The sequence below is a fragment of the Nycticebus coucang genome, chromosome 8 (assembly GCF_027406575.1).
Source record: "Nycticebus coucang isolate mNycCou1 chromosome 8, mNycCou1.pri, whole genome shotgun sequence".
NCBI lineage: Eukaryota > Metazoa > Chordata > Mammalia > Primates > Lorisidae > Nycticebus > Nycticebus coucang.
Genome location: NC_069787.1, coordinates 109,631,343 through 109,645,005, shown reverse-complemented (window position 1 = coordinate 109,645,005; position 13,663 = coordinate 109,631,343). Strand labels below are relative to the sequence as shown.

The following is a 13,663-nucleotide window of genomic DNA, read 5'->3' as shown; positions in this document are numbered from 1 at the left end:
AGGAATGACAGAAAGGGAATTTAGAATACACATGTTGAAAACAATGAAAGAAATGATGGAAACAATGAAGGAAACTGCTAATAAAGTGGAAAATAACCAAAAGGAAATCCAAAAACAGAATCAAATAAGAGATGAACGATATGAAGAATATAAAAAGGATATAGCAGAGCTGAAGGAACTGAAACAGTCAATTAGGGAACTTAAAGATGCAATGAAAAGTATCAGCAACAGGTTAGACCATGCAGAAGAAAGAATTTCAGAGGTAGAAGACAAAGTTCTTGAGATAACTCAGACAGTAAAAGAGGCAGAAAAGAAGAGAGAGAAAGCAGAACGTTCACTGTCAGAATTATGGGACTTTATGAAGCGTTCCAAGATACGAGTTATAGGAATTCTAGAAGGGGAAGAAGAATGCCCCAGAGGAATGGAAGCCATACTAGACAATATTATAAAAGAAAATTTCCCAAACATCACCAAAGATTCTGATACACTGCTTTCAGAGGGCTATCGGACCCCAGGTCACCTCAACTCTAACCGAGCTTCTCCAAGACACATTGTGATGAACCTGTCCAAAGTCAAGACAAAAGAAAAGATTCTGCAACCTGCCAGGAGTAATCGTCAGTTGACCTACAGGGGCAAATCCATCAGAGTGACCGCAGACTTCTCTAATGAAACTTTCCAAGCAAGAAGACAATGGTCATCTACCTTTAATCTACTTAAACAGAACAATTTCCAGCCCAGAATTCTGTACCCTGCTAAGCTAAGCTTAAAAATTGATGGAGAAATCAAATCATTTACGGATATACAAACATTAAGGAAATTCGCCACAACAAGACCAGCTCTACAGGAAATACTTCAACCTGTTCTGCACACTGACCACCACAATGGATCTGCAGTAAAGTAAAAACTCAGAAAATAAAGGACAGAACCTAACCTCCACACTGATGTAAAAGATAAAACTAAGCAATGGACTCTCACAAAATAAGACGAATAGAATACTACCACACTTATCAATTATCTCAATAAATGTTAATGGCTTGAATTCCCCACTGAAGAGACATAGATTGGTTGACTGGATTAAAAAACACAAGCCATCCATTTGCTGTCTGCAAGAAACACACCTGGTTTCAAAAGACAAATTAAAGCTCCGAGTCAAGGGTTGGAAGACAATTTTTCATGGAATTCAGAAGAAAAGAGGAGTTGCAATCTTATTTTCAGATACATGTGGATTTAAAGCAACTAAAGTCAAAAAAGACAAAGATGGTGACTTTATATTGGTCAAGGGAAAAATACAACAAGAAGACATTTCAATTCTAAATATCTATGCACCCAATTTAAATGCTCCCAGATTCTTCAAACAGACCTTACTCAGTCTGAGCAATATGATATCTGATAATACCATAATAACAGGGGACTTTAACACTCCTCTTACAGAGCTGGACAGATCCTCTAAACAGAAATTAAACAAAGATATAAGAGATTTAAATGAGACCCTAGAGCAACTGTGCTTGACAGACGCATATAGAACACTCCACCCCAAAGATAAAGAATATACATTCTTCTCATCACCCCATGGAACATTCTCCAAAATTTCATATTCTGGGACACAAAACAAATAACAACAGAATCAAAAGAATTGAAATTTTATCTTGTATCTTCTCAGACCATAAGGCACTAAAGGTGGAACTCAACTCTTAACAAAAATGCTCGACCCCACCCAAAGACATGGAAATTAAACAATCTTCTGTTGAATAACAGATGGGTGCAGGAAGAAATAAAACAGGAAATCATTAACTTCCTTGAGCATAACAACAATGAAGACACAAGCTACCAAAACCTGTGGGATACTGCAAAAGCAGTTTTGAGAGGAAAATTCATCGCTTTAGATGCCTACATTTGAAAAACAGAAAGAGAGCACATCAACAATCTCACAAGAGATCTTATGGAATTGGAAAAAGAAGAACAATCTAAGCCTAAACTCAGTAGAAGAAAAGAAATATCTAAAATCAAATCAGAGATCAATGAAATTGAAAACAAAAGAATCATTCAGAAAATTAATGAATCAAGGAGTTGGTTTTTTGAAAAAATAAATAAAATAGATAAACCATTGGCCAGACTAACGAGGAATAGAAAAGTAAAATCTCTAGTAACCTCAATCAGAAATGATAAAGGGGAAATAACAACTGAAACCACGGAGATACAAGAGATCATCTCTGAATACTACCAGAAACTCTATGCCCAGAAATTTGACAATGTGAAGGAAATGGATAAATATTTGGAATCACACCCTCTCCCTGGACTTAGCCAGGAAGAAATAGAGCTCCTGAACAGACCAATTTCAAGCACTGAGATCAAAGAAATAATAAAAAATCTTCCAACCAAAAAATGCCCTGGTCCAGATGGCTTCACTCCAGAATTCTATCAAACCTTCAAGGAAGAGCTTATTCCTGTACTGCAGAAATTATTCCAAAAAATTGAGGAAGAAGGAATCTTCCCCAACACATTCTATGAAGCAAACATCACCCTGATACCAAAACCAGGAAAAGACCCAAACAAAAAGGAGAATTTCAGACCAATCTCACTCATGAATATAGATGCAAAAATTCTCAACAAAATCCTAGCCAATAGATTACAGCTTATCATCAAAAAAGTCATTCATCATGATCAAGTAGGCTTCATCCCAGGGATGCAAGGCTGGTTTAACATACGCAAGTCCATTAACATTATCCACCATATTAATAGAGGCAAAAATAAAGATCCCATGATCCTCTCAATAGATGCAGAAAAAACATTTCATAAAATCCAGCATCCTTTTCTAATGAGAACACTGAAGAGTATAGGCATAGGTGGCACATTTCTAAAACTGACTGAAGCTATCTATGACAAACCCACAGCTAATATTTTACTGAATGGAGTTAAACTGAAAGCTTTTCCTCTTAGAACTGGAACCAGACAAGGTTGTCCTCTGTCACCTTTACTATTCAACGTAGTGCTGGAAGTTATAGCCAATACAATTAGGCAAGACAAGGAAATAAAGGGAATCCAAATGGGAGCAGAGGAGGTCAAACTCTCCCTCTTTGCTGATGACATGATCTTATACTTAGAGAACCCCAAAGACTCAACCACAAGACTCCTAGAAGTCATCAAAAAATACAGTAATGTTTCAGGATATAAAATCAATGTCCACAAGTCAGTAGCCTTTGTGTACACCAGTAACAGTCAAGATGAGAAGCTAATTAAGGACACAACTCCCTTCACCATAGTTTCAAAGAAAATGAAATACCTAGGAATATACCTAACAAAGGAGGTGAAGGACCTCTATAAAGAAAACTATGAAATCCTCAGAAAGGAAATAGCAGAGGATATTAACAAATGGAAGAACATACCATGCTCATGGACGGGAAGAATCAACATTGTTAAAATGTCTATACTCCCAAAGCAATCTACCTATTCAATGCCATTCCTATCAAAATACCAACATCGTACTTTCAAGATTTGGAAAAAATGATTCTGCGTTTTGTATGGAACCGGAAAAAACCCTGTATAGCTAAGGCAGTTCTTTGTAAGAAAAATAAAGCTGGGGGCATCAGCATACCAGATTTTAGTCTGTACTACAAAGCCATAGTACTCAAGACAGCATGGTACTGGCACAAAAACAGAGACATAGACACTTGGAATCGAATTGAAAACCAAGAAATGAAACTAACATCTTACAACCACCTAATCTTCAATAAACCAAACAAGAACATACCTTGGGGGAAAGACTCCCTATTCAATAAATGGTGTTGGGAGAACTAGATGTCTACATATAAAAGACTGAAACTGGACCCACACCTTTCCCCACTCACAAAAATTGATTCAGGATGGATAAAGGACTTAAATTTAAGGCATGAAACAATAAAAATCCTCCAAGAAAGCATAGGAAAAACACTGGAAGATATTGGCCTGGGGAAAGACTTCATGAAGAAGACTGCCATGGCAATTGCAACAACAACAAAAATAAACAAATGGGACTTCATTAAACTGAAAAGCTTCTGTACAGCTAAGGAGACAATAACCAAAGCAAAGAGACAACCCACACAATGGGAAAGGATATTTGCATATTTTCAATCAGACAAAAGCTTGATAACCAGGATCTATAGAGAACTCAAATTAATACACATGAAAAAAGCCAACAATCCCATGTATCAATGGGCAAGAGATATGAATAGAACTTTCTCTAAAGATGACAGACGAATGGCTAACAAACACATGAAAAAATGTTCATCATCTCTATATATTAGAGAAATGCAAATCAAAACAACCCTGAGATATCATCTAACCCCAGTGAGAATGGCCCACATCACAAAATCTCAAAACTGCAGATGCTGGCGTGGATGTGGAGAGAAGGGAACACTTTTGCACTGCTGGTGGGACTGCAAACTAGTACAACCTTTCTGGAAGGAAAATATGGAGAAACCTCAAAGCACTCAAGCCAGACCTCCCATTTGATCCTGCAATCCCATTACTAGGCATCTACCCAGAAGGAAAAAAATCCTTTTATCATAAGGACACTTGTACTAGACTGTTTATTGCAGCTCAATTTACAATTGCCAAAATGTGGAAACAGCCTAAATGCCCACCAACCCAGGAATGGATTAACAAACTGTGGTATATGTATACCATGGAATACTATTCAGCCATTAAAAAAAATGGAGACTTTACATCCTTCATATTAACCTGGATGGAAGTGGAAGACATTATTCTTAGTAAAGCGTCACAAGAATGGAGAAGCATGAATCCTATGTACTCAATTTTGATATGAGGACAATTAATGACAATTAAGGTTATTGGGGGGGAAGCAGAAAGAGGGACGGAGGGAGGGGGGTGGGGCCTTGGTGTGTGTCACACTTTATGGGGGCAAGACATGATTGCAAGAGGGATTTTACCTAACAATTGCAATCAGTGTAACCTGGCTTATTGTACCCTCAATGAATCCCCAAAAATAAAAAAAAAAAAAGAACTTCAATGGTGGGCGGTACCTGTGGCTCAGTCGGTAGGGTGCCGGCCCCATATACTGAGGGTGGCGGGTTCAAACCCAGCCCCAGCCGAACTGCAACAAAAAAATAGCTGGGTGTTGTGGCGGGCGCCTGTAGTCCCAGCTGCTTAGGAGGCTGAGGCAAGAGAATCGCTTAAGCCCAGGAGTTGGAGGTTGCTGTGAACTGTGTGATGCCATGGCACTCTACCTAGGGCCATAAAGTGAAACTCGGTCTCTACAAAAAAGAAAAAAAAACTTCAATGGTGGGTCATGCTGTGGCTCAGTGGGTAGGGCGCCAGCCCCATATACCGAGTATGCCAGGTTTGAACCTAGCCCCAGCCAAACTGCAACAACAACAACAACAAAAATAGCCAGGCGGGCGCTGTGGCGGGTGCTTGTAGTCCCATCTACTCGGGAGGCTGAGGCAAGAGAATTGCCTAAGCCCAAGAGCTGGAGGTTGCTGTGAGATGTGATGCCATAGCACTTTACCGAGGGCAACAAAGTCAGACTCTGTCTCCGAAAAAAAAACAAGCAACAGCAAAAAAAATTTCAATGGTTCTCTATTATTGTTAGTCTAAAGTTAAAATTACTTAACCTGGTCTATAAGGCCATGCATAGTCTAGTACAACATGTTTCCACAACTTCATCTTGAATCAAGCTCTCCTTGCTTTAGTAACATTGTCCTTTACTCAGTCCCTTCTTTGTACTTCTCTCTTGCCACTGGGGTTCTGAATGTGCTTTTCTCTAAAAGTAGAATAGTTTTCTTTCCCAATTCTCAGTTGATGCCTATTTATCCTTCAGATTTTAGTTTATGTATTGCTTCCTCAAAACAGTTTTCCCAACCTCTCTGACCAGGTCAAAGGCTGTTATAATAGACTTGCTCTCCTAGTAGCATAACCTTTACTCAGTAATTTAATTCATTTGTGATTTTTCATTTATCTGTGTGATTCTCAAGTTAATAGCTTTATTTTGTTCATTTTGCATTAGACCAGAAGCTCCATTAAGTACAGGGGCCATATCTGCTTTTGCCTATACTTGGACAAAGTAGGTACATGACATTTTTTAAAATACATTTTTATAACAGCTATCCTATGATTTTTAATAGCAAAACATTAAGAAAAATAATACCATTAACATTCTGTACCTTCATCAACAATTAATTCCTTTTTACTTATCTTATTTTTCATAACTTTGCCCTACTTTTTTCTAAAAGGCTAATGAAAGAAATAGAAAACAAACATACAAAAACTGATCATTTTGAATAATTAAGTCACTGTGCGCATCGCTTAAAATAAGAAATTGAACCAAGGAGTTATTTCAGACAAGTAAGCAAACTATTCCTACTTGCTCACTTAGAGCAGGTTTGGATATGTATATTGAGAGAAGCCAACATCCTTGCCAAGGTTTATTCTGATTTCATTGTTTCAAAGCAGAAGCTGTGCCAAGGAAAGTATACTACCAGGAATTTTACTGGCTTAATTCACATGTATTTTCCTAGTGAGGTAGAATACAGTTACAAAATAAATGATCTCGTGTGTGGTGGGAGAGGGTGCACGTATGTATACATATAATGTTATTGAAAATACGGCCTTCATTCTCAAAAGGGAATAGCCATAGTTTTACAATTAGGATGAAAATCAATGACAGTAGCAATACGTATGCTATCCAAAGACAGGTATGACCATTTGAGCTTAGTAAGGTCTTAGTCACTGCCAAGATATATAAACTTTAATTTGATTCTTAATACAGACATAGGTAAACTGAGTATTAGTTACAAAACACAGAAAATGTTCTTTCTTATTACTACTTAAAAATAGGGTATAGATAATATAAAATTTCATTTCCTTATGACTAAGGTATATATAACAATCTTTTAGAAACAGTTTAAATGAATAAAGGGAAAGTACGTCATAGAGATTCTTTTCAAATCAATTTTTAACCTAATCAATTAATGATACAAATAAATTTCACTTTGGAAAGATCCACACAATGCAATACAGAACTATATAGGGTGAAGTATAAATTATTTTCTAAATCAAAATGTTAAATTGTAGACGATAGCAAAGTACAGGAAATAGGAAAATATTAACAAGAGGGAGTTATTTAATTCTCTTCAACCTAGAAGTTTAGATTGTAAAATAATTCTTCTCAAATTATTTAATAACTGAAACAACCAATAACATATTCATGAAAAGATAAATACAATTAGTACTTTATATACCACAGAAAAGACTAAATTTTAATATCCTTTTACTCTGTTCAAATAGTAGATGGACAGGGAAATGCCAAGGTTAAATACAAAGTTGAAGATACAGAGAGAAAGAAAGAAAATGTCTTTAAAAGACCATAAATAGACAATCACTCTTTGCTCCCCAGACACACAGACAATAAAAGCAAGGTGAGTAAAAATAGAAGGCTATATTTATTATATAGCATAATACTTACATAATATGATTCTCAGAAAATAAAATGTTAGTCACTATGAAAGAGATTTGGCTATCACTATAAAGAATGAATTTAAGGAATTCTTTTGGGACCTTTCAAAACTAAATTTAAATTATGTTTCTATAACAGAGATAAAGTAAGATATAACTAAAAAAGTTCCTAAGTTCTTAAAAGGAAAACTAATCTTACAATGAAATAGAATAGTTAACTTTTAAAACGCAAGGAATATAAAACTTGTTGTTTCAAAATAACTAAGACCCTTACATCAAAAAAAGCACTCATTGGTAAAAGTTGTTTTTCTGTTTTAAGGATCATGAACAGCTTCAGAGCCTAAGAACAAATAATTTTTAACTTCCATGTATTTAAGTACTATGTATAATTAAATAAGAGATATGCTTCCTTATCACCAAGTTCAGGAACACTTAATCTTTATGAAGTATTAGTTAAATCATCAGGGATCACGGAAGTGTTCAAATTCTTGCAGTATAAATAGCCTAAAATTGCAAATTTAGGCTCAGTGCCCGTAGTTCAGTGGTTAGGGCGCCAGCCACATACACTGGGGCTGGTGGGTTCGAACCTGGTCTGGGCCTGCTAAACAACAATGACAACTACAACAACAACAACAAAAATAGCTGGATGTTGTGGTGGGCCCCTGTAATCCCAGCTATGTGGGAGGCTGAGGCAAGAGAATTGCCTAAGCACAAGAGTTTGAGGTTACTGTGAGCTGTGATGCCATGGCACTCTGCTGAGGGTGACATAGTGAAACTGTCTCAAAAAAAAAAAAAAAAATTGCAAATTTAACTCAATATTCACAAAGCCATCAAGCAAGGGAGAATTAATGGTCTAAATAAAGGCAAAAACTTTCACACTAACTTGGTACTTACCAATAATCCACAGGATAAGAAGGTAGTCTATTCTTTCAAGGGCTGGCCCCATTGTGTTTTTCTTGTCCTCATTGTAGACAAGAGAATATAGATTTAGTAACAGTAGGAATGTAAAATATGATGCTCCATGAATAATAAATTTCATAAAAGGTGTGTGAATGATTCTGCCAAATTGAGATTTGGGAGCTATCAAATAACAAAGTGACAAAACTGGCCAAAAGATGCCTACTGTCAAAACAGTCATTATCTTCTTACAGGTGGGCTTACGTCGGTAACCTGACATCTGTCCAAACCAAACAGTGTTCAGGAACTGCTGGCAGTTAGACTGGGAGACAAACTGAAAAGAATATACACACAGAAAAAAAGTAAAATAAAACCTTTAAATATCAATTAACTGATATTCAAAGTTTTCATAATAGTTTAAAGATCAATTCTATACATTGAACACAGTTTCTTTTTTCCTTTTTTTCTTACAAGGAATAAAAGAGTATAGAGGTTAAGAGGGTAGACTCTTGAGCCCGATTACCTACATTTAAATCCAGGCTCTGCAGTTTACTAAATGAGCTTAAGCAAATTTTTAAATTTCTCTAAGCCTCAAATTACCCATCTCTAAAATGGTATCTACTCATAAATTTGTGAGGATTAAATGTAAAGCCCTTAGAATAGTACCTGGTTCACAGCACATACTATGTATTAACTATTATTATTAACCTATTTAGCCATTTTGTCACATTTAATTTATAAATACTTTTATAATAATACTTACAAAGACCATAAATATTACTCATCCCTAGAAAAAGACATCATTAACTAATGTTTGAATGTCTTCAGGCTAAAGAAACTGCTGATTTTAGATACAAGAAGCCAACATGCCAAGGCAACAAACATGTTCTAGGAAAATACTGGGAATTTCATAAAAGATTTTAAAGATACTCTTAAGCCTGCTTACACTGAATTTCATGTGAGAAGAAAAGGGAAAATATTTTCAAATAAGAGGAAAATTCTAGATCAAGGGCAGAATAGTTTACCAAAGTTTACAAAGCTTCTTAGTTTACAAATTTCATAGGCAATATTTTTCCAATACAATGCTCATGGTGTGAAGTATAACTTAAGGGTCCTGGCTGGGCATGTTGGCTGAGCCTGTAATCCTAGCACCTTAGGAGACTAACTGGGAGGATCACTGAGGCCAGGAGTTAGAGACAAGCCTAGGCAACGCAGTAAGATCCTATCTCTACAAAAAAATTAAAAAATTAACTGGGCATGATGGCACCTGCCTGTAATCCCAGCTATTCAGGAGGCTGAGATGGGAGGATCATTTGAGCCCAGGATTTAAAGTTGCAGTGAGGTATAATCATGCAACTGCACTCCAGCCTGAGTGACAGCATGAGACCCTATTATCTCAAAAAAAGAAAAAAAGGGGGATGAGGTCTTGATAACTCTTCATGCAATAATGTGATCAGGTTTGAAATTACCAAAGTAAAGCACAAGTAGATAAACATAATGCTATTCAGGTAATCTAAAATAATAACTGGTTGGTCTTCTGTTTTAAAAAAAGATTTATCCTGAGACAGAATATATTAATAATTTGTAGAATGCTATACTGTAGTGAAAAAAAGAATTGGATGGAGTTCTGTTGTTTATTTATTATGCCTTTCAAGAAAATTTCTACACTATGGCCCTTCATATCCATGGGTTCTGCATATGTAAATTCAACCAACCATGGATCAAAAATATTTGGAAAAAGAATTCCACAAAGTTCCATAAAGCAGACTTGAATATGCCTCACACAAGAACTATGTTGAATCCATATCAATGAAATAATGTGTAGGCATTATATTACAGGTAATCTAAAGATGACTTAAAATATATGGGAAGATATGTGACCTCCACAGATTTTGGAATTCATGGGAGACCTAGAACAAACACCCATGGATATAAAGGGATGACTTATTTTCGGCAATTAAGTCTTACTTCATTATTCTTCTGTTCAGATTCTAGTGTTTTTAGGAACCTTAATTTGTCCCTCAAGGTAAAATGCCTGGGAAAGAAAAGGATTTTCCTCCCATCAACTATCTAGTTTAGTAGCAACCTGAATTTAGTAGTTCTGCCCTATACCCAAAGCAATGTCAGGACTTACTGTTCTTGCCATCCCTTTATATAATGCTGATTTAATTAACGGTAATGTTAAATATTTGGAAAAAAGTTTTCAATTAGACATTTTCTAAGTCTAGAGTGGTTTTGAAACATGGCACAAATTCTTTATTTCTGTCATGAAGAGGCAGAAGAGGAGGAATTGAATACCCCTCAATTTAACTGGCTTGTGATTGCTTTAACCAGTAGATTCTAGCGTGTGACTGCTGTTGTTTTTTTTTTTTGTAGAGACAGAGTCTCACTTTATGGCCCTTGGTAGAGTGCCATGGCATCACACAGCTCACAGCAACCTCCAACTCCTGGGCTTAAGTGATTCTCTTGCCTCGGCCTCCCGAGTAGCTGGGCCTACAGGCGCCCACCACAACACTCGGCTATTTTTTTGTTGCAGTTTGGCCAGGGCCGGGTTTGAACCCACCACCCTCGGTATATGGGGCTGGCACCTTACCGACTGAGCCACAGATGCCACACTAGCATGCGACTTCTGAAGATTAAGTCTTAAAAGGTCATGCCTCGTCTTCTTGTTCACTATTAACACTTACTCCTAGAACCATGTATTGTGCTGTAAAACCTATTACCCTGAAGCCATGACGTTGTGAGGTAGACAGGCTATATACTGAGGCTACACACAGGCACTCCAATCAGTCCTCAGAGGCTACTCAGACTACCTCTTTGAAGTATACCCACTGCACTGTGATGGCCATATCTATCTATGGTTCTAGCTGTGAGTTCTTAGGAGCCTCACTTTCAATGGATGCAGTCTACCCAATCTACCCAGAGCTCCATCTTCCTGTTATGTGAATGGAGAAGCCTCCAGATGATCATTTAAGTTATGGCAGCTGGGTAGCACCTGTGGCTCAGTGGATAGGGCACCAGCCCCATATACCGAGGATGGGGGATTTGAACCCAGCTCCTGCCAAACTGCAACAAAAAACAGCCTGGTGTTGTGGCAGGTGCCTATACTCCTAGCTACTTGGGAGGCTGAGGCAAGAGAATCGCCTAAGCCCAGGAATTGGAGGTTGCTGTGAGCTGTGACGCCATAGCACTCTACCAAGGGTGATAAAGTGAGACTCTGTCTCTAAAAAAAAAAAAAAAAAAAAAAAAGTTATGGCCAGCTGAGTCCCAGACAAAGGGAAACATAAACATACCATGATTTTTTGCCTTTTTCTAATTCTGACCTACAGAATCCAAGAGCATAATAGAATGATTATGAAATTATAAAACAATTATAAAATGTCATTTTATGCCACAAAGTTTCAGGGTACTTGGCTATTCAGGAATTGATAACCTGGGCAAAGCTTTTCAATGATTTGAGAAAATATTATCTTCCCCTTTGATCACATTAAAAAATCTAGTTTAGGCTCAGCACCTATAGCTCAGTGACTAGGGTGCCAGCCACGTACACCAGAGCTAGCAGGTTCAAACCTAGCCAGGGCCTACCAAACAACAATGACAACTACAACCAAAAAAAAAAAAAAAATAGCTGGGTGTGTGGTGGACACCTGTAGTCCCAGCTACTTGGGAGGCTGAGAAGAAAAAGAAAAAAAAAAATCTAGTTTAGGGTTGGTGCCTGTAGCTCAGCAACGAGGGCACCAGCCACGTACCCTGGAGCTGGCAGGTTTGAATCCAGCCTGGGTCCACCAAACAACAATGACAACTATAACCAAAAAATAGCTAGGCATTGTGGTGGGCACCTGTAGTCCCAGCTACTTGGGAGGCTGAGACAAGTGAATCGCTTAAGCCCAAGAGTTTGAGGTTGCTGTGAGCTCTGATGCCACACTCTACCGAGGGCAACAAAGTGAGACTCTGTCTCAAAAAAAAAAAAATCTAGTTTAAAAATGACCTTATATTTTCACTTATCCTTAAAATTACAGAATGTTTTCCTTTCAACTAATAAAATATTACTATTATTTCCCATTGACTTTTCTTTTATCCTCTTTAGAATAAAACATTTTGTTATTTTGTTTTACGACTCCTTTGTGAGTCCTTCATGGATACAGATATTAAGAAATTGCCTTGTAGATTTTTTCTTTTCTTTTTTTTTTTCAGTTTTTGGCCAGGACTGGGTTTGAACCCACCACCTCTGGCATATGGGGCTGGTGCCCTACTCCTTTGAGCCACAGACACCACCCTGCCTTGTAGATTTTTGTTATCTAACCAGGATAATCTTGGTTCTTTATACCTTTCTTTGAGGTTCTTTATTCAGTCACTTAAGTTGATTTTGTTTATCTTTTTATCCTTTATTCTATCATTTTCTAGTACTTCATGTCCATGTTAGGTTGGGGAACATAGAAATAAATATATTAAGATCTACTCAAAATATATAATCAGAAGAAAAGTACATTAGGATTCCTATATTATCTGTTTACATTTATACATATTAGCATTTTATTTCCTTTTTAAACTACATAGGTATGTTGTTTAATTTATAATCTTCTTTCTACACTAATCTGAATTCTCATACTTAATTTTTTCCTATCACTGTCCACCTTGAACAAGAACCCTGGAGTAGCAGAAAAAGTACAGGGTTTGAAGCCAAAGACCTGAATAAGCAATATACTATGTAGGTAATCTTTAAGTAAACATGTAAAATCCCTGTATCTATTTCCTAAGTCACAAAGCTATTTTGAGGCTCAAATTTTCAACCACGATAACAAAAATATTTCATTCTTAGCACCAAAGGTCCTATATCATTGCCTTCTATCATTATCTATTTCAGATCTCATTTTTCTAATAACATAAGTTTGATAAACAAGTTTTATTCCAACATCTATGTTAATGATGAAAATAACAGGGCCTGGCATGGTGGTGGCTCATGCCTATAATTACAGCACTTTGAGAAACTGAGGCCAGAGGATCACTTGAGCCCAGGAGTATGAGACTAGTCTAGACAATAGTGAGACCTCATCTCTATAAAATACAAAAAGAAAAAAAAAAAAAAGGCATGGTTGTGTATACCTATAGTATCAGCTACTCCAGAGGCTGAGGCAGGAGCATCTCTTGAACCTAGGAGTTTGAGGTGGCAATAAGCTATGATTGCACCATTGCACTCTAGCCCAGGAAACAGAGCAAGACTCTGTCTCCAAAAATAAAAAGGAAAGAAAGAAAATAATGAGTCTCTGAAGTAATATCTTACATGTACTATTTACCAACACCCCCTACTATCAACTAG

At 36.9% G+C, this 13,663-nt stretch overlaps 1 protein-coding gene across 2 annotated transcripts in view; it reads right to left on the bottom strand.

Moving 5' to 3' along the window:
* TRPC1 (transient receptor potential cation channel subfamily C member 1) overlaps positions 1–13,663 on the bottom strand; it is a 78,662-nt gene that overhangs the window by 20,158 nt on the left and 44,841 nt on the right. For both annotated transcript variants that reach the window (XM_053598582.1, XM_053598583.1), the window contains one exon: positions 8,344–8,680. In XM_053598582.1, coding sequence (XP_053454557.1) covers positions 8,344–8,680 — 337 coding nt within the window. The remainder of the gene's footprint in view (positions 1–8,343; positions 8,681–13,663) is intronic.